This window comes from Salvelinus sp. IW2-2015, linkage group LG36, assembly GCF_002910315.2.
Source record: "Salvelinus sp. IW2-2015 linkage group LG36, ASM291031v2, whole genome shotgun sequence".
Taxonomy (NCBI): domain Eukaryota; kingdom Metazoa; phylum Chordata; class Actinopteri; order Salmoniformes; family Salmonidae; genus Salvelinus; species Salvelinus sp. IW2-2015.
The window spans coordinates 33,848,548-33,871,435 of record NC_036875.1 but is presented as its reverse complement, the minus strand read 5'-3'; the positions used below and the strand labels follow the sequence as shown (position 1 = coordinate 33,871,435).

General features: G+C 42.3%; 1 protein-coding gene across 1 annotated transcript; it reads left to right on the top strand.

The window, feature by feature from the left end:
* The first annotated feature begins 1,841 nt into the window (after positions 1-1,841).
* On the top strand, positions 1,842-15,908 carry LOC111959778 (tumor necrosis factor-inducible gene 6 protein-like). The gene is made up of 6 exons (XM_023981575.2): positions 1,842-2,123; positions 7,213-7,350; positions 8,597-8,758; positions 14,344-14,572; positions 14,819-14,859; positions 15,040-15,908. Exons 1-6 carry the CDS (start codon positions 2,024-2,026, stop codon positions 15,165-15,167), a joined length of 798 nt encoding a protein of 265 aa, XP_023837343.1. The 5' UTR covers positions 1,842-2,023; the 3' UTR covers positions 15,168-15,908.
* Positions 15,909-22,888: the final 6,980 nt, after the last annotated feature.

Below are 22,888 nucleotides of genomic sequence, written 5' to 3'. Positions count from 1 at the left end.
AGAGAGAGAGAGAGAGAGAGAGAGAGAGAGAGAGAGAGAGACTGCCACCTCCAGTTTGGCACACAAAGATGGCAGGATGTTAGTCATGGAGTGTCATCACAGTTAAAACAGCCTGGGAACAAAGACTCCCTTATCCCTCTCTCCTCTACACCCAACCTCCTGTGTTTCATGTTGTAGTGCGTTTACTGGGCTGTAGTTCACAATGACCACACAGGCCCATGCAGTGGGACTCTGGACAGTGTAAAGAACACACGCCTAGAATGTAGGCAGATCTTATTGTTGGACAGTATAACTGTGACTTTCAACGTGGCACCGTCTTGGATGCTACCTTTCCAACGAGTCAGTTAGTCAAATTTCTGCCCTGCTGGAGATGCCCCGGTCAACTGTAAGTTCTGTTATTGGAAATATTATAATATCTACAGTACCAGTAAAAAGTTTGGACACAACTATTCATTCAAGGGTTTTTCTTTATTTTACTATTTTCTACATTGTAGAATAATAGTGAAATACATAAAAACTATGAAGTAACACATATGGAATCATGTAGTAACCAAAAAAGTGTTAAACAAATCAATATATATATTTTATATTTGAGATTCTTCAAAGTAGCCACCCTTTGCCTTGATGACAGCTTTGGACACTTGGCATTCTCTCAACCAGCTTCATGAGGTGGTCACCTGGAATGCATTTCAATTAACAGGTGTGGAATTTCTTTCCTTCTTAATGCGTTTGAGCCAATCAGTTGTGTTGTGACAAGGTACAGTAGGGGTGGTATGTACAGAAGATAGCCCTATTTGGTTAAAGATCAAGTCCATATTAGGGCAAGAACAGATCAAATAAGCAAAGAGAAAAGACATAATTACTTTTATCACGTTTTAAAGTATGACAAGTGCAGACAGTGTTGAAGAAAACAAAAGTTTATTCCTTGAACAGGGGCTGACAAACGGCAGGTCAAGGCAGGCAGTGGTCAATAATCCAGAAAGGGTGTAAGGTACAGGACAGCATGCGGGCTCAGAGTCAGGTTAGGCAGAGGTCGGTAATCCAGAGTAGTGGGGCAAAGGTACAGGACGACAGGCAGGCTCAGAGTCAGGGCAGGCGAAATGGTCAGAACCGGGATATTAGACAACAGGTGCAGGAAAACAGGCAGGAGCAGGGAAACAAAACGCTGGTAGGTTCTACAAACAAAATGAAATGGCAACAGCCAAAAGAGAACACAGGTATAAATACACAAGGGATAATAGAGAAGATGGGCGACACCTGGAGGATGGTGGAGAGAATCACAAAGACAGGTGAAGCAGATTAGGGCATGACAACTTTAAGACATGAAGGTCAGTCAATCTGGAAAATTTCAAGAACTTGGAAAGATTCTTCAAGTGCAGTTGCAAAAACCATCAAGCACTATGATGAAACTGGCTCTCATGAGGACCACCACGGTAAAGGGAGTTACCTCTGCTACTTTATTGTTATTTTATTGAGTTACTTTTTATTTTATTGTTGTTTATTATTGTTTATTTAGTAAATATTTTCTTAATTCTATTTCTTGAACTGCATTGTTGGTTAAGGGCAAATAAGTAAGCATTTCATGGTAAGGTCTACTTACACCTGTTGTATTCAATGCATGTGACAAATATAATTTGAATTGATTTGAGATATGCCCAAAGAGTGAGTATCTGGTGAGTATGCAGGCCATGGAATAATAACGGACATTTTCAGTTTCCAGGAATTGTGTACAGATCCTTGGGACATTGGGCCGTGCATTATCATGCTGAAACAGAAGGTGATGTTGCAACACAGCTGGGTTAAATTTGAGAGGTCAATTTGGCTTCTACATGCCTCCAGAGGTTCCGCAATTGCGTCACACCATCCACACGGCGCCTCTGACCACATTTCGGACCAAGTATAAATTGGCTCTAACATTTTAAAATGCCAGTTGTCAGATGAGCAGCGAGCACAGCGCGAACGGTAGCAGCTGGCCAGAGGACATCAAAGCGCAGCGCACAGCTCTGATCTGTACAAGAGGAGGATGCGAGTCTTCGCTATCATCTGGGCCATTGGGTTCATCTTGAAGGAAGCGCAAGCCTGGGGCTTCAGAAATGGAATATTTCATAACTCCATATGGCTGGGTAAATCACGCTTTCTTTGTTACTTTGGGAGCCTTAAATCATTAGGCTGCTTTTCAACAAGGATTCATTTCAGAAGTAACTTTTATGCATGCCAACAATTGCAAACATTGTCAATCTGTAGGACGTTCTCCTGAAAGTTTTCTGTGTTTGTATTTTACAAGATGGTTGTGGAATGTTCAGTTGTAATATTTAGAACCACTATGCCACATTGGATCTTGCAAAAAGTTGGGTCGCTTGGACAAAGACCTACAAGAGGCACCGGTTTCCCTTTGATGTGTCCAAATTTAGGCTAATTATCGTTCCCATATGTCAGAAAAGTATTATTTTATGTTCACTTTTCTAACAGCTCTTTATCTTCAACATACTCTCACAATCCTGCACAGCATAGGCTATTGACAAGGTTGTAAACATTTAGCATTTTCCCTGATAAAACTTTGCCTACTTAATCTTTACAGTTATGTAACATTATTAAATGGCACATAGCACTGTGATGTGTGTTCAGGTAAGGGGTAGAGTTGGAGACCGGCATATTTATGACTGAACACTGCATGAGGTTGACTTGCAAACACACTACTTCATTTTGTCCGAGGGACAATAAACACACATGAACAAGAAAGCTGTGCAAACTTCAGAACATTATTTCAGTGTTCAGTTTAGGGCGTAGCATTGCAGTGGTGGAAAACGTACCAAAATGTCATACTTGAGTAAATGTAAAGATACCTATGTAGAAAATGACTCAAGTAAACGTAAAAGACAACCAGAAAAATACTACTTCAGTAAAAGTCTAAAAGTATTTGGTTTTAAATATACTTAAGTTTCAAAAATCAATCTAATTGCAAAATATACTTAAGTAAAAGTATGAATAATTTCAAATTACTTATAATAAGAAAATCAGATGGCACAATGTTCTTTTTTTGAAATATTTTTTATATTTACAGATAGCCAGGGGCACACTACAACACTCAGACATAATTTACAGATAGCTAGAGTCACACTACAACACTCAGACATCATTTACAGATAGCCAGGGGCACACTACAACACTCAGACATCATTTACAAATCCAGGGGCACACTACAACACTCAGACATCATACAGATAGCCAGGGGCACACTACAAACACTCAGACATTCATTTACAGATAGATAGAGGCACACTACAACACTCAGACATAATTTACAGATAGCAGCACACTACAACACCTCAGACATCATTTACAGATAGCCAGGGCACCACTACAACACTCAGACATCATTTACAGATAGCCAGCGGAACAACTACAACACTCAGCCATCATTACAGATAGCTAGAGGCACACTAACAACACTCAGACATCATTTACAGATAGCCAGGGGCACACATACAACACTCAGACATCATTTACAGATAGCTAGAGGCACACTACAACACTCAGACAGTCATTATACAGATAGCTAGAGGCAACACTATCAACCACTCAGACATCATTTACAGATAGCCAGGGCACACTACAACACTCAGACATCATTTTACAGATAGCCAGGGCACACTACAACACTCAGACATCATTTACAGATAGCTAGAGTCACACTACAACACTCAGACATCATTTACAGATAGCCAGGGGCACACTACAACACTCAGACATCATTTACAGATAGCCAGGGGAACACTACAAACTCAGACATAATTTACAGATAGCTAGAGCACACTACAACACTCAGACATTCATTACAGATAGCTAGAGGCACACTACAAACTCAGACATCATTTACAGATAGCTAGAGGCACACTACAACACTCAGACATCATTTACAGATAGCCAAGGGCACACTACAACACTCAGACATCTAATTTACAGATAGCCAGGGGACACACTACAACACTCAGACATCATTTACAGATAGCGGAGGCCAACACACAACACTCAGACATCATTTACAGATAGCCCAGGGGCACACTACAACACTCAGACATCATTTACAGATAGCCAGGGGCACACTACAACACTCAGACATCATTTACAGATAGCCAGGGGAACACTACAAACACTCAACATCATTTACAGATAGCCTAGGAGGCACACTACACACTCAGACATCATTTACAGAAGCAGGGGCACACTACAACACTCAGACATCATTTACAGATAGCCTAGAGGCACACACACAAAACTCAGACATCATTTACAGATAGCTAGAGCACACTACAAACACTCAGACCATCATTTACAGATAGCCACAGGGCACACTACAAACACTCAAACATCATTTACAGATAGCCAGGGCACACTACAACACTCAGACATCATTTACAGTATAGCTAGAGTCCACACACAAACACTCAGACATCATATACAGATAGCCAGGGGCACACTACCAACACTCAGACATCATTTACAGATAGCCAGGGGAACACTACAATACTCAGACATCATTTACAGATAGCCAGGGGAACACTACAACACTCAGACATCATTTACAAATGAAGCATTTGTCTTTAGTGAGTCCTCCAGATCAGTGGCAGTGGGGATGACCAGGGATGTTCTCTTGATAACAGTGAATTGGACCACTTTCTTGTGATGCTAAGCATTGCAAATGTAACGAGTACTTTTGGGTGTCAGGGAAAGTGTATGAAGTAAAAAGTACATTATTTTCTTTAGGAATGAAGTGAAGTAAAAGTTGTCAAAAATATATATAGTAAAGTACAGATACCAAAAAAACCTACTTAAGTAGTACTTTAAAGTATTTTTACTGAAGTACTTTACACCACTGTAGCAATGAAAGAACAAGGACAGAGTGTTATATCAGTTTGAAGACTGCACATTTCTTTTGTAACACAGAGACTGCTATAACATCTGCCCTTGAACACTCAGTTTATAGACCAGTGTGTTTATTGTCTAATAATGTTATAGTGCCCCAACCCATTTTAATGGAATATGTCGTAAAGGCTTCTTCAGATAAGAGTTAATGAGCTCGACTTGCCTGCCAGACCTACACCCATCTGGAACACACAAACTTAACTGCATGTTTACAGTAATATGTCATGAGACCCAAAACTCCTATATCATTTGGTTCTGGTAATAGTGAGATACACCACACTCTGGGCTTATAATGAGAACGAGGCACCACCTCACAAGGCACCTTGGAGGGACAGTTTGACTAGTAGGTGAAAACATTAGTTCATAGCTAATTTGGAGTGCACTCCAAGTCCTACAAGGTCATGCATGCGTGATATCAAAACAGCCTCAAAGGAGGACTCCCCATAGGGAATGGCCACTTCCAACAGGGAGATTACAAACACTAAGCTTCTGTCCTAAGGGTTTCTATCCAGTCACAACATGTTAGAGTTGAAAGATTTTGGCCTATCCACCGTGTGTGTTTCATGTTTCTTTTCTTCCGCTTTGGACTTAGTCTGAAGCCACTTTGCTTGCCTCCAATCTTGTGAAACAGAATCTTTTCTGCTTGTTTTCTGTTGCCTGGATACGTATTGTTGTAGTTGTGTCTCACTGTAGTGCTGAATGGAATATGAATGACAGTCATCCAATAAAATGACTACCTCCCCGTAGTACTCACTTCTGTCATCATGAAGTGCTTTGAGAGGCTAGTTACGGAACATATTCCCTACACCTTACCCGACACCCATATCGGCCCTACAGATCACCATTGCACTGCACACTTCCCTATCGTGTCTGGACAAGAGGAATATCTATGTAAGGATGCTGTTCATCAACTACAGCTCAGTCTTCAACTCCATAGTGTCCTCCAAGCTCATCGCTAAGCTTGGGGCCCTGGGTCTGAACCCTGCCCTGTGCAACTGGGTCCTGGACTTCCTGACGGGCTAACCCAGGTGGTGAAGGTAGGCAATAACACCTCCGCTACGCTGATCCTCAATACGGGGGCCCCTCAAGGGTGGGTGCTCAGCCCCCTGCTGTACTCCCTGTTCACCCATGACTGCATAGTCACACACGTCTCCAACTCAATCATCAAGTTTGCAGATGATACAACGATAGTAGGCCTGATTACTAACAACGACGAGACAGCCTACAGGGAGGAGGTAATGATTCTGGCGGAGTGGTGCCAGGAAAATAACCTCTCCCTTAACGTCAACAAAACCAAGGAGCTGATCGTGGACTTCAGAAGACAGCAGAGAGAGCACGCACCCATTGACGGGGAGTGGAGAGGGTGAAAATCTTCAAGTTCCTCAGCGTGCACATCACTGACAACATGAAATGGTCCACCCACACAGACAGTGTGGTGAAGAAGGCGCAAGGAGCCTGAAGAAATTCCTAAGGGACCCTAAGACCCTCACAAACTTCTACAAATGCACTATTGAGAGCATCCTGTCAGGCTGTATCACCACCTGGTATGGCAATTGCACCATCCTCAACCACAGTGCTCTCCAGAGGGTGGTGCAGTCAGCCCAATGCATCAACAGGGGCACACTGCTTGCCCTCCAGGACATCTACAGCACCCAGTGTCACAGGAAGGCCAAGAATATCATCAAGGACCTCAGCCACCCGAGCCACGGCCTGTTCACCCCGCGACCATCTACAAGGCGGAGACGGTACAGGTGCATCAAAGCTGGGACCGAGAGACTGGAAAAACAGCTTCTATCTCCAGGCCATCAGACTGTTAAGTAGTCACCACTAGCCATCCTCCGCCCAGTACCCTGCCCTGAACCTAGTCACCGTTACTAGCCATCTACCACCTGGTACTCTACCCTGCACCTAGAGACTACTGCTCGATGTACATAGTCATTGAACATTGGTCACTTTAATAATGTTTACATGCTGTTTTACCCACTTCATATGTATATACCGTATTCTAGTCGAGGCTCATTCTATATATTATTACTGCTGTACACACATTTTCTATTCATATACTGTCTAAACATATACAGTATATTTAAATTCCAGACTCTGACATTGCTCGTTCTGATATTTCTTAGTTCCTTAATTGTTTTATTTTTATTTGTGCGTGTTTTGTATTGTTAGGTATTACTGCACTCTTGGAGCAAACATAAGCATTTCGATGCACCTGCGATAACATCTGCAAACTATGTGTCCACAACCAATAAAATTTGATTTGAGTTGTTTTTTCCTGGACAGAGCAAGCCGCCGGAGTCTACCACAGGGAATCGCGTAAAGGGAGATACCAGCTGACTTATAAGGAAGCCAAGGCCGTGTGCAAATACGAAGGAGGGACACTGGCCACTTACGATCAACTGGAGGCTGCTCGTCAGATAGGTTTGCAATGCAATAACTCCCCTATACCCCATCCCCTCCAAACTGGAGGTGGTGGTGCTCTCTCTATCTCTCTGTCTCTCTCTCTCCTTCTCTCTGAATTTACCAGACAAAGAGTCTGGAGGAACGTAACTCACAAGCAGCACAATGTTGCCAATTATATTCTATCAATGTCAATGACTTTCAACATAAGCACTGGCAGTTCATGAGTGGCCCCTGAGCCCTGAGTTTACAAAATGCCATTACCACTGTTGATTAACGATGCCTCACAGTTTACCTAAGCACACATGTACCCAGTTTATATTAGCCAAACATGTGGTCACTAGTATCACTTGTCAAGCAATGGCAGGAAGAGGTGTGTTTATCTTGCCTTTCTCCCATGAAATCAATCAAAGACATCTTGCAACTACAGCTCCTACAGCCCGTTGCTCTGTAGAACTGCAGCCGGTCCCAATTCGCTCCCTATCCCTTCCCCTTGGGCCTAACCCTTTGATGTTTGCAGATCTGAAGGGTAAATAAGCAGTGTAAGGGCGTGGCCCTTCCACCATATTCCCTGCACTTTACAGCTCTACAAACATTGAAGGGTTAGGACCAAGGGGTGGGGAGGGAATTGGTCCGGCTGTGATCAGAGGCCTCTCAAGTATTGTAAGAACGATAACACCTGCCTAGCTGGGTAACGATGCTGTTCCCATGGATGGCAGACAGATTGAAGCCCGATCAGGCCCTGGAACTCAGGATCTGGCATTTGGAAACCACTACTCGTCTGTCTGTGGTTAGAGCTGAGCTGCTCTATGGCCAATCAACCTAGGAGCCCTGAGTGTATCTCTCTTGCCTTTCCTGACTGACTGTGGTCCGCTGATTGTGACTGGAGGCTTTTAAGATACATTGGAGTTCATTATGCTTTACCTCCACTGTCCACCAACCATCCCCATACACATCCCCCACATCAATGGACTGCTTGTAATTGCAGATGCAAAGTCACTGGAAAACACATTTTTGACAGGGACAATAGCATTTCCAAAGACTTGGTTTTGTTTTAAGGATATGACCAAGCCGAATGGCTGGTGATAATCCAATATTCCCTTGATCTTCTGTTAGTGTTTTATCTGTGGTACTAAGACGGGGATGGATGCTAGCTCTATAAACCAAGCTCTCTTATGGTTTTATCAGTGACACTCTTTCTTAGCATGGAAACAACGTGAAACTTTCAGATTGGTTACCAGGCTAACTTTTTGCCCCTCTTTCTTAGGTTTACATGTGTGTGCGGCTGGATGGTATGACAAAGGACGTGTGGGCTACCCTATCGTCAAAGCCGGTGCCAACTGTGGTTTCGGCAGGGTTGGCATCATCAACTATGGGTACAGGTTGAACAAGAGTGAGAGATGGGACGTCTACTGCTACAACCCCAACTGTGAGTAGTAAAAACATGACAAATGGGAGGTTTATGCAATCCTCTGTGTTGGTTTAATGGACCATGATGGTCCACCATATGAGTTAAGTGTCTGGTGTGGTTTCTAATGGGCGAGGCTAGGGCACACACGGTCAGAGTTGTAAAGTTGCTTCTGGTTCATGACATGTCGCCTTATGTACCAGGGGAGCTATTGACTGTACGTGGGCAGGGGGTTGTGGTCCCTGAATCTGGGTGAGGGCTTCTCCAAAGGGCCATTGGCAGGGTCCAGGGGGGTTGTGGTTGTCGTGGTTTCTGGATAAGGACTCACCCCATCATGAGTAAGGCGGGATACTGGCGATAGTCTGACCTATGAGCGATGGGGTGGCGTACGGCTGTTAACCTCTACACTCCAGATGATTCACCAAAGCCTTGCAGATGGAGCGAGACCTAAACGCCTTTGAGCTGTCATGATCTAGGACAAGAAGCAAAATAACACCAACAGCCAAATAAACATTGATTCATTTCTCCAAGATTTTTTTCTGACTCGGCTCATAGATGGAGATGAAGATTGTTTTCTTGTTAATTACATTCCTTTTCCTCTCAGTATATCTGGAAAGGGTTGCAAAAGCAAAATTATTCATATAAACACCCGGGTAGCTGCCTGTGAAATTTGTAAGAAGATTTGGTTAAGTTTCTGGAGTGGCTCTAAAGTGGTGCATCCTTGCTGACATGCTACTGGAGAGAGCCCCAGCTAGCACATTTGGTTCTTTGGAAGTTGTGGGAACGTTTATTTTTGGTTTCACATTGGTTGTGGGAATGAAGCCATACGTTTCCTGACTGGTAAAACTGAACGTTTTTTAAACTTTCTGAGAACAGACGTGAACATTTAGCCTGTTCTGGGAACGTTCATTTTTAGGTTGCAGGGAGGTTCTGAGAACATTTTACTCTGGTTCCTTGAAAATGTTCCCAGGTGGTTTTATTAACGCTCTGAGAATGGAAATTATAGGTACATACAGTGCCTTCAGAAAGTATTCACATTTTCAGGAGTAAGAATTAGCTTAAACAGTCACATAATAAGTTGCACTCTGTGTTCAATAATAGTGTTTAACTATTTTTGAATGACTACCTCATCTCTGTACCCCACACATACAATTATCTGCAAGGTCCCTCAGTCAAGCAGTGAATTTCAAACACAGATTCAACCACAAAGACCAGGGAGGCTTTCTCGCAAAGAAAGGCACCTATTGATGGGTTAAAAAAAAGCAGATATTGAATATTCCTTTGAGCATTATTAATTACACTTTGGATGGTGTATCAATACACCCAGTCACTACGAACCTTCCTAACTCAGTTGCTGGAGGCCAATGGAGACTTTAAAACAGTTACTGAGTTTAATAGCTGTGAGTTTCGTCTAAGGCACTGCATCTCAGTGCTAGAGGCGTCACTACAGACATTCTGGTTTGAATCCAGGCTGTATCACAACCGGCCATGACTGGGAGTCCCATAGGGTGTCGCACAATCGGCCCCGCGTTGTCCAGGTTTTGCCTGTGTAGGCCGTCATTGTAAAAAAGAATTTGTTCTTAACTGACTTGCCTAGTTAAATAAAGGTTAAATAAAAATATAGATAAATAAAAAATAGGAGAAAACAGGATGGATCAACAACATTGTAGTTACTTCACAATACTAGCCTAAATGACAACCTGTACAGAATACAAATATTCAAGACATGCATTCTAAAGTAAAACTGTAAAAAATGTGGCAAAGAAATTCACTTTATGTCCTGAATACAAAGCATTATGTTTGAAGCAAATCCAACACAACACATCACTGAGTACCACTCTTCATATTTACAAGCATGGTGGTGGCTGCATCATGTAATGGGTATGCTTGTCTTTGGTAAGGACCAGGGAGTTTTTGGGGGGATAAAAATAAATAGAATAGCGCTAAGCAAAGGCAAAATCCTAGAGGAAACTTTTAGATTTGTGTATTGTTGTGAATTGTTAGATACTACTGCACTGTTGGAGCTAGGAACACAAGCATTTCGGTACACCTGCAATAATATCTGCTAAATATGTGTATGTGACCAATACAATTTTATTTTATTTGAAAACCTGGATCAGTCTGCTTTCCAACAGACACTGGGAGACAAATTTACCTTTGAGCAGGACAATAACCTAAAACACAAGCCCAAATATACACTGGAGTTGTTTACCAAGACCACATTGAATGTTCCTGAGTGACCTAATTGCAGTTTTGACTTAAATCAGCTTGAAAATATATGGCAAGACTTGGAAATGGCTGTCTAGTAATGACCAACAACCAACTTGACAGAGCTTGAAGGATTTCAAAAAGTATAACGTGCAAATATGATATAATCCAGGTGTGCAAAGCTCTTATAGACGTACCCAGAAAGATTCACAGCTGTAATCGCTGCCAGGTGATTCTAACATGTTTTGACACAGGGGTGTGAATACTTAAGTAAATTAGATATTTCTGTGTTTTATTTTCAATACACTTGCAAAAATGTTATATATATTTTTTTTTTCACTTTGTCATTACACAACAAAATGTGGAATAAGTCAAGGGGTATGAAAACTTTCTGAAGGCACTGTATCTACCTAATACCCCTGCACATGACTGTATTGGTATCCCGTGTACTGTATATAGCCAAGTTATCGTTCCGCATTGTGTATTTATTCCTCGCGTTATTATCTTTTTCTATTATTATAAAAATAAAATAAATCTGAATTGTTGGGAAGGGCCAATAAGTAAGCATTTCATTTGTCTACACCTGGTGTTTACAAAGCATGGGACAAATAAAAATGTGATTTGATTTGGAGTTTTTTGAATAACTACCTCAAAATGTTCAATTAATGTTTTAACAATACTTTTAATAACACTACTTGCAGATAGGACACATGGACGTTCATTTCCTTAGGCATTAATCATGCAAACACATTAATTTGTTAGTGAGATTCGAACATATAATTCTCTGTTCTCTGTCCATGGAATTAGTTCACTGCGCCACCAGGATGGAGCTAGCATGCCATGTTTTTTAACTGACACAAAGCTGTTAATTTTAGTCTATTCAAACAGACCCCCTTTCAAAGGAAACAAGCATTCATTAAGATTAGGTGTGGCCATTTAGGGGGCGTGGCCAACACCTGAACACACTTAACAAGATAGAGGCTAGAGAGAGTTTTGTTGACGCTGAGAACGGAATGTATATGTTTTTAAACACAATTCTTAGAACTTTCTCTGAACATTAATAAAGTAGAACGTTTCCTTTAAAATTCGCAGAACAATTTAAGAACATGACTTTAAATAGAACCATGAGGAATCCTGTAGGAAACATTATGCTGAAGTACTGAAATTCCCACAGAAGAACATTGTTTCTTAACATTCTCTGAACTATTTGAGAACATTCCCAATGTCAAACCAGTTGGAAACGTTCCTGGAACATTACAAAAATGTTAATAAAAGGTAACCATGTTTGACATTTTTGGAAATATTCTGTTGAAGTAATGCATAACCAAGAAAATAATGTTATTTTGTCAAGTTCCTTAAATGTGCAGAGAATTTCCCAAAGCCAATCAACTATCCTGCACCATTCCCAGAAAGTTGTGGGAAGGTTGTACGCTCTCACCAAGCTCTAAGAAACATTTGGTTCTCAGAACGTTATGTGCTAGCTGGCACTGGACTGTTTAATGGTGTGTCAGTCTTATAGAATGGTGAGGCTGAGGCAAATAATTATACAAGTCTGTGGGTAAGGCAAAGAAACACTTCAAGATGTAAAGCCTATTAGGGACAAACTGAAACCCAAATGGCCCGAACATCTCTAGATTGTATGTAAATCTAGTACATTATAGATTGGAGCGGCAAAGCAACACTTTGAGGTGTAAAGCCAGCAAGGAACACATTCACTTAATATCCAATGACTGTTATTTGTCTCGATATGATATTAAAAAATGTAACTTTAAGTAATGTATTAAAAATCCAGTCTTTAAACTATCCAATGGTGGCACAGCCTCCCCCCTCTTGCAGGGGCGCCTCATGCTCTGACTTTTCAGGGGGCCCTGTGAAACTGCATTATGCCACTGACGGCAATCAAATACATTAAGTCTTTATAGAATAAAGTAGCAAAGCAGCACGTTGAGGTGTAAATCCAAAGAGGAACACACTGAACTCTTAATGGTCTGACTCTAGATAATACCAAAATCAAATCTGTGGTAAGAACCCAGTCTTTAAACTCTAACTCTAGGGGCCTTATGTGATAAGAACTCAGTATTTATCCAGTCATTATAACTATTAAGGACGTATTTACAACACTTTTACAACATTTAATTAATCATGACAAAACAGCTGTATTGGGGCCTGTTTTTATGTTTTCATGGTGGAGAATGATACATGATAGTTGGCACCACGTGACGACTGTACTCAACATGGAAGAGGTTGCCTCATTGGATGAGATAGCTGCCTTGAGTGATACTGCCTGTGGCCCTGGTCATAAAGTAGTACACTACAAAGGGAATAGGGTGTCATTTGAGAAACCGGCACAAATTTTCTCCCTAATTCCCTGTGACGTTGAGGATGTATGGTTCACATTTGATAAATTACGGTTGAATTGCATTAAAAAAACTCTTAATTACATTCATTTTCCCTCTACAAATCCTGGGGATCTAGGGGAGCTTTTGATTTAATTTTCACCCAACTGCACATGTGGAGGGAATTGTGTTCATTCAGAAGACAAAGGAGTCTCTTTTCTAACTATATATTATATTTTTTTGTATTTTACTCCCCTTTTTCTCCCCAACTTTGTGAAATCTAATTGCGATCCAATTACGATATTGTCTCATTGCTGCAACCACCCAACGGGCTTGGGAGAGGCGAAGGTCGAGTCATGCGTCCTATGAAACATGACCCTTTAAACCGCGCTCCTTAACCCGGATGCCAGCTGCACCAATGTGTCGGAGGAAAGACTGTTCAAATGATGACTGAATTCATACTGTAGGAGCCCAGCCCACCACAAGCAATTGCTAGAGTGCGATGAGCCAAGTAAAGCCCCACCGGCCAAACCCTCCCCTAACCCGGACGACATGGGCCAAATAATACGCCGCCCTACGGGACTCTCGGTCACGCACAGTTATGACACTGCCTGGGATGGAACCGGGTCTGTAGTGACGCCTCAAGCACTGCAATGCAGTGCCTTAGACTGCTGCGCCACTCAGGAGGCCCCTCACTTTATTTCTAACTTCATTCAGTGGTCACATCAGAGAGAACAACATAAACAAAACATCATTCCCATATTTTAATTTATTGTAATGCATTTACTTATGATGACAGCAAATGTAATACACTGATGTAGTAATACATAATGATAGTTTTTGCTGAAATGTTTTGCTTATATGATATCATTACTCTAGAGTCTAAAGCAACAGCTAGTGTGCAGAATATTCGCTTAACTTTTATCTATGGACATTACCCATTACAAAGTCTTATTTAATCCGCTAAACTATTCATCTATCTCATCTAATATATAAAGTTAGCTTTTATCGCTTCAGTATATTTCCTCATCCTATCTCCTCCTTCTGTCTCCTGGTCCACAGCAAAGGAGTGTGGAGGTACTCTGACAGATCAGCAAAGGATCATCCAGTCACCCGGTTACCCAGAGGAGTACCAGGATGAGCAGATCTGCTACTGGCACATCCGCGTGCGCTACGGACAGAGGATACGCCTGCACTTCCTGGAATTTGATGTGGAGGAGGACACGGCCTGTCTAGCAGACTTTTTAGAGATCTATGACAGTTATGATGACATCTCTGGCTTCGCCGGGAGGTGAGGATCTAGGTTTTGATTGAATGTTCCTTTACATTTAGTTTTAGTTTGTTGCGTTCACGTTGTAATGGTTTATCTGGGTTGTTAGTCTTATCCAAGATTATAGAAAGTTGCATTGTACTAAATGTATTGATACTCACATAGACTCGTAAGACTCATGTCTTTTCCCACAACATACTGTCATAACATAGGCTACTGTCTGACCATGTTGATCTACTATCAAGTAAATATATTTATTATTTCCAGGTACTGTGGAGATTATTTACCAGATGACCTCATAAGCACAGGTATGCACAAACACATTCCTATTTTATTACCATATTAAATGCTATTATTATAGATCAAAAAGCTACAGTAAATGTCTGGCATTGATAACCTTTTTTTAATCATCAATTGTTTATTGATTTCCAATTATAAGTGTTTTCATTGATAACCCTGTCACCTTTCCCCGTTTCTCTCTCCCACAGGGAATGTGATGACACTAAAGTTCCTGTCCGATGCATCTGTAGTCGCAGGAGGCTTCCAGATGGAGTACATTGCTGTGAACGCTTCTCTCCTCCACTTCCAGAATGACACCAGCTGTTGCTTCACCTGACCAATGTTTATGTATTTTTTCAGTATGATATGAGTTTCCATAAGCCACATCACTTGCACTATGCAGTATAACAAAAATAATTACTGACAAATTTGAATTACAAAAATCAACAATACAATATACTGCGCTAGGCAGTAGGCACTGCGAGCCCCGGGAGTGACGCGGTGCCTGGTGTGATTGGTTGAGATTTCACAACGCAGTGGACCGCTCACGTCCCCCACCCCTACAGCACTGGTTGTGCTGTGTTCAAAACAACTGGGAACTCTGAAAAAACTCTGAAAAATCTTTTTTTTTTAAGTTCCCAGTTGTCTTGAAACGCACCAATAGATGTCATTTGCGTCACTAAGCAAAACCCCTGTCACTCAGTCAGAGAGTCTGGATGTTTGGAACGAGCAGGTTGAGGCAATAGGGAATGAGGTGGATAGGGCAGAACAACCAGAAAGTCAGTCTAGCAGCAGAAGAGTTAGCCACAGGTTTGTGGAGTGTTGGTGGTAGCTAACTACACTGAACAAAAATATCAACTCCACATCAAATCAAATTATTTCACCTTACAGTGAAATGCTTACTTACAAGCCCTTAACCAACATGGCAAAAAACAACAATAGCGAGGCTATATACAGGGGGTACCGGTACAGAGTCAATGTGCGGGGGCACCGGTTAGTCGAGGTAATATGTACATGTAGGTAGAGTTATTAAAGTGACTATGCATAGATAATAACAGAGAGTAGCAGCGGCATAGAAGGGGMGGYGGGGGGGGGGGGGGGGGGATGCAAATAGTCTGGGTAGCCATTTGATTTAGATGTTCAGGAGTCTTATGGCCTGGGGGTAGAAGCTGTTTAGAAGCCTCTTGGATCTAGACTTGGCACTCCGGTACCGCTTGCCGTGCAGTAGCAGAGAGAACAGTCTATGACTAGGGTGGCTGGAGTCTTTGACAATTCTTAGGGCCTTCCTCTGACACCGCCTGGTATAGAGGTCCTGGATGGCAAGAAGCTTGGCCCCGGTGATGTACTCACTACCCTCTGTAGTGCCTTGTGGTCGGAGGCAGAGCAGTTGCCATACCATGCAGTGATGCAACCTGTCAGGATGCTCTCGATGGTGCAGCTGTAGAACCTTTTGAGGATCTGAGGACCCATGCCAAATCTTTTCAGTCTCCTGAGGGGGAATAGGTTTTAGGACTGTCTTGGTCTAGGACTGTCTTGGTGTGCTTGGACCATGTTAGTTTGTTGGTGATGTGGACACAAGGAACTTGAACCTCTCAAACTGCTCCACTACAGCCCCGTTGTTGAGAATGGGGCACGTGCTCAGTCCTGCTTTTCCTGAAGTCCACAATCATCTCCTTTGTCTTGATCACATTGAGGGAGAGGTTGTTGTCCTTGCACCACACGGCCAGGTCTCTGACCTCCTCCCTATAGGCTGTCTTGTCGGTGATCATGTCTACCACTGTTTTGTCATCGGAAAACTTAATGGTGGTGTTGGAGTTGTGCCTGGCTGTGCAGTCATGCGTGAACAGGGAGTACAGGAGGGGACTGAGCACACACCCCTGAGGTGCCCCCGTGTTGAGGATCAGCGTGGTGGATGTGTTGTTACCTACCCTTACCACCTGGGGGCGGCACGTCAGGAAGTCCAGGATCCAGTTGCTGAGGGAGTTGTTTAGTCCCAGGGTCCTTAGCTTAGTGATGAGCTTTGAGGGCACGATGGTGTTAAACGCTGAGCTGTAGTTGAAGAATAACGTTCTCACATAAGTGTTCCTTTTGTCCATGTGTGAAAGGACCATGTGCAGTGCAATAGAGATTGCATCATCTGTGGATCTGTTTGGGCGGTATGCAAATTGAGTGGATCTAGGGTTTCTGGGATAATGGTGTTGATGTGAGCTCATGGCTCATGGCTACAGACGTGAGTGCTACGTGTTGGTAGTCATTTAGGCAGGTTACCTTAGTGTTCTTGGGCACAGGGACTATGGTGGTCTGCTTGAAACATGTTGGTATTACAGACTTCGACAGGGAGAGGTTGAAAATGTCAGTGAAGACACTTGCCAGCTGGTCAGCACATGCTCGGAGTACACGTCCTGGTAATCCATCTGGCCCTGCGTCCTTGTGAATATTGACCTGTTTAAATGTCTTACTCACATCAGCTGCGGAGAGCGTGATCACACAGCTGATGCTGTCCTGCATGTTTCAGTGTTACTTGCCTCGAAACGAGAAGTAATTTAGCTCGTCTGGTAGGCTCGTGTCACTGTGCAGCTCGTGTAGTACAATTCAATCTTAGTCCTGTATTGACGCTTTGCCTGTTTAATGTTTCGCCGGAGGGCATTTTACTGAGCTACAGTTCATATAAAGAAATCAGTCAATTGAAATAAATAAATTTGGCGCTAATCTATGTATTTGACATGACTGGGAATACAGATATGCATCTGTTGGTCACAGATACCTTTTAAAAAAGTAGGGGCATGGATCAGAAAACCAATCAGTATCTGGTGTGACCACCATTTATCTCATGCAGCACGACACATCTCTTTCGCATAGAGTTGATCAGGCTGTTGATTGTAACCTGTGGAATGTTGTTCCACTCCTCTCCAATGTCTGTGCGAAGTTGCTTGATATTGGCGGGAACTGGAACACTCTGTCTACATATCGATCCAGAGCATCCCAAATATGCTCAATGGGTGACATGTCTGATGAGTCAGCAGGGGACATTTTCAGCTCGCAGGAATTGTGTACAAATCCTTTCGACGTGCTGAAACATGAGGTGATGGCGGCGGATGAATGGCACGACAATGAGCCTCAGGATCTCGTCCCAGTATCTCTGTGCATTCAAATTGCCATTGATAAAATGCAATTGTGTTCATTGTCTGTAGCTTATGCCTGCCCAGATCATGCTGTTTAATCAGCTTCTTGATATGCCACACCTGTCAGGTGGATGGATTACCTTGGCAATGGAGAAATGCTCACTTACAGGAATGTAAACAAATTTGTGCACAACATTTTTAAGAAATAAGCTTTTTGTGCGTATGGAACATTTCTGGGATCTTTTATTTCAGCTCATGAAACATCGGACCAACACTTTACATGTGGCATTGATATTTTTGTTCAATATAGCTAGTCTCCCGGCCTCAGCATAAGGGTTGGCAAATGCTAATAAGCTAGCGTTAGCGCTCAGCATCCTTAAGCTATTGGGTATCGGTCAGAGTTATTTAATAGTATATTTGGTGAATGGGAAAGCTAAGGATGTTAATATAAGTCATGTTATTAGGAAAAGTGTTTATTTCCAGCGAGTGTATTTGATGGGTTTCTGTAGGTAGCGTTTAATGAATTATAGAGGTTTTATAACCTATTCAATTGTACAGGTAAAAATGGTTGGCTCATGTCTGTTATTTCCATATAGTCTATATAACAATTTATAACAATTAATAAACTGTCCATTATTAAATTGGTGAAATTATTTCATTGAGCTTTTATTTGTATTACTCTTGTTGCATTGTCAACCTGCAAGGAAGCATTTAATTGCACTGCACTCCATTGATATATTGTGTATATGACAAATAAACAAACTTGTTATGCAGACTCTTGCGTTTTTCTTGACAGTTGAGTTGCCATGGTCATGTTGGTATACAGTAACTTTAAAGAGCAACTAAAAAAACTTAAACCAACTTCTCATTTAGAAAACAGCTTATGTGGCATCGATATGAGTCAGACACATTTATTCTAGTGTCAAAATTGACTACAAAGTGTAAATAGCATAATTTTGGTCATAAAGTCAGTCTCGTCCAAAATGCAGTTTTGTGTGACTTCTGGTCATGACAGCATAACAATGTACAGTAAATGAAGGTTGGGTTTGTTTCAATCCTGCCCATATGCCCACAGCTGGCAGCACACAAGTAATCATACATTTGGAGTGCAGCTGCATGTAACCCGATCGTAATGCCTGTGGTAAATTTGGGTGAACATTGGATATCCCTATGCGGCTAGTTTTAGGGACCATCGGTAAATTACACAATGCACATGGGACAATATGTTAAAATTCCAATAGCTCCAAATGTCAATTACTTAAAAACCTTAAACCAACTATAAATTGTAGAAATTCATATACAAATATTGAAAGCATTTAATGAGAAAACTAGAAGGTGTGCAACATAAAAATATTGTCTTATTTACATTGTGTAATTTATTAACGTTCCCTAACTAGCCCCAGAGATAGGCTATCCAAAGTCAAAAGTCAAGTCGCACACCAGCCTGCTGAAGCTAATTGGCTAAATAATTTGTCTAACTCTTCCCACCTGCGAATATACACACACGAGACACCCACATCAAACCACACCCCGAAACCAACTCACATTTGAATTCAGTCATGGTCGCTAGCGTTTCTTAATTAACAAAATCTAAAACGATGCCCAATCAGGAAGTGCAGTCACCCTTTAAAACTAACTAAAGACGTAGCACCTCTTCCTTGCTACCTTTCATATGAACCAAGGAGGAGGGCAGATGAGAACAGCAGGCCAGCGGAGCACTTAGAACAGCAGCAGTCAGGGACAAATGGTAGGAAGAGGATGATTTAGGTGAACCCAGACACAGACCCAAAACAATTTAAGTTACCCCAGTATCCCCTTGACCGTTTTGGATTGCAAAACTAGAGACACACCAGACAAGCCACAGAGACAGCAATCGAAGAGTAGATGATGGAGAGACACACCAGACAAGACACAAAGACAGCAACAGAAAAATAGGGGATGGAGAGTGACACCAGAAGAACAGAACAGGCCATAACAGAAGAGGATAGACAAAGGAGACAGTAACACATAAGAACCTGAGACAGCAACAGACACGACACAGACAGCAACAGACAAGACACAGAGAAAGTGATAGAAGAGGGCAGATGGAGAGAGAAGAGGTGGATTGAGCACACCGTAGACTGTATCACATCAAGCTGCTGTATAGATTCTAATTAGTTGTATTTATTTGCACAAATTATAAGAGGTGAAAAACAGACTGTTAAAAAGTAAAACATGGTTTGCAAAGAATTTGCAGGTGAGTTGAAAAAGCCTGTGACAATTACTATTAAAACAATTGTTTACTTTTACACTTTTTACAATTAGGACAGGACGAGAGAGGAGGGTAGACAAGCGACAGCAACATAGAATACTAAGAGATGGGGCCTGCGCCACTAGAGATTCTAGGTTCGAGTCCAGGTTCTGTTGCAACCAGGAGACCTATGGGGCGGTGCACAATTGGCCCAGCATCGTCCGGGTTAGGGGAGGGTTTGGCCGGCAGGGATGTCCTTATCCCATCACGCACTAGTGACTCCTGTGGTGGGCTGGGAGCAGTGCACACTGACACCGTCTCCAAGTGTACAGTGTTTCCTCCGACACATTGGTGCAGCTGGCTTCCGGGTTAAGTGGGCATTGTGTCAAGAAGCAGTGCAGCTTGGTTGGGTTGTGTTTAGGAGGTCGCATGGCTATCGACCTCTCCCGAGTCCGTACGGGAGTTGCAGCGATGAGACAAGACTGTAACTACCAATTGGATACCACGAAATTGGGGAGAAAAAAAGAGCTAAAAAAATATGTTTTTAAAGAATACTAAGAGACAGCAAGAGAAGAGGGCAGGCAAGGGAGACAGGAACAGACATAGAGAAAGCGATGGAGAGAGGCAGAGGTGGGGTGAGCTACTCTATGGATTCTAATTACTGCACTGTGTGTGTGTGTGTGTGTGTGTGTGTGTGTGTGTGTGTGTGTGTGTGTGTGTGTGTGTGTGTGTGTGTTTGTGTGAGAGATGGAGGGTGTTTGGGTATTGTGTGAGAGATGGAGGGTGTTTGGGTATTGTGGGATTCTTTAATCAGTTTGGCTCATTGGACAGGTCAGGGTCTATTTAAAGAGTAGAGAGTGTTCCAGAGTAGAGAAACCCACAGTAGCAACTGTAATTGAGTATTGGCAGTGTCTGCTGTGGAAGGTGCAAGTTACCTGAAAAAGATCTAATCTCTCAATGTTCATCTCAAAGTGCACCAAATTCATGCATTTAGCTGTTGAAATTCCTTATTTATTTTTCGGGGGGGGGAATGCCCCCAGACCCCCCCTAATGTCAGCAGCATACCACCCTGCATACCACTGCTGGCTTGCTTCTGAAGCTAAGCAGGGTTGGTCCTGGTCAGTCCCTGGATGGGAGACCAGGTGCTGCTGGAAGTGGTGTTGGAGGGCCAGTAGGAGGCACTCTTTCCTCTGGTCTAAACAAAGATCCCAATGCCCCAGGGCAGTGATTGGGGACACTGCTCTGTGTAGGGTCTGTCTCTTATACACATCTAGATGTGTATAAGAGACAGCCCCAGGGCAGTGATTGGGGACACTGCTCTGTGTAGGGTGCCGTCTTTCGGATGGGACGTTAAACGGGTGTCCTGACTCTCTGAGGTCATTAAAGATCCCATGGCACTTATCGTAAGAGTAGGGGTGTTAACCCCGGTGTCCTGGCTAAATTCCCAATCTGGCCCTCAACCATCACGGTCACCTAATAATCCCCAGTTTACAATTGGCTCATTCATCCCCCTCCTCTCCCCTGTAACTATTCCCCAGGTCGTTGCTGCAAATGAGAACGTGTTCTCAGTCAACTTACCTGGTAAAATAACGGTAAAATAAATAAAAAAAATAAAAAATGACTTTGGGCTAAGCCCCAATGTCTGCAAATCCTAGAACCCCAGATTTGTATTTATTTATTTTTATGTGAGTGTTGTTGAGTACTTCACTCTGTCACATGTCCCTTCCTACCCTTATCATTGTTCGGATGATCATCAAGGTGTGAATGGAGGTGACAGATTCTAATACGAATATTTTCCCACCAGAGATGTGTTTCCATCAAATTGACTTGTTGCTGACACAAGGCTGTGCGTGATGATGTAGTGCACATGTGATTAAATTCCCATGTACCAAATAAAAATGCAAGTTAAATGGGTTTCCATCGCATTTTCAAATCTACTGATAGTTTGTTTTCTGACAAAAATGTTTGCGTTATACATTTTGGCTAGAGCGCACGTAGGCCTATGTATAGCCTAAATGAGATTATTATGGAAAGAGAGCAAGATTTAATTTAATTTGTCAAAATGCAGCCAAACATCGATTATAATGTCACCAGAATAAGATCCTCAATATGTATTGGAAAGGAGCATCAAGCTCATCACCTTGCACTTTCACCACCCTGTGAAGTTCATCATAATTTATTTCATCTGTAGCCTAGTAAATTTCATGCTTTCCTGGATGAGTTGTAGTGGGAGGACCACACACCATATCTTTGCGTGACTCCAAGTTCACTTCGATATGATGGTTATTACACCGAACAAAAATATAAACGCAACATGTAAAGTGTTGGTCCCATGTTTCATGAGCTGAAATAAAATATCCCAGAAATGTTGCATATGCACAAAAAGCTTATTTCTCTAAAATGTTGTGCACAAACTTGTTTACATCCCTGTTAGTGAGCATTTCTCCTTTGCCAAGATAATTCATCCACCTGACAGGTGTGGCATATCAAGAAACTGATTAAACAGCATGATAAGTTCACAGGTACAAGTTGTGCTGGGGACAATTAATGACCACTCTAAAATGTGCAGTTTTGTCACACAACACAATGCCTCAAGTTTTGAGGGAGCGTGCAATTGGCATGCTGACTCACCAGAAATGTCCACCAGAACTTTTGACAGAGAATTGAATGTACATTTCTCTACCATAAGCTGCCTCGAAAGTTGTG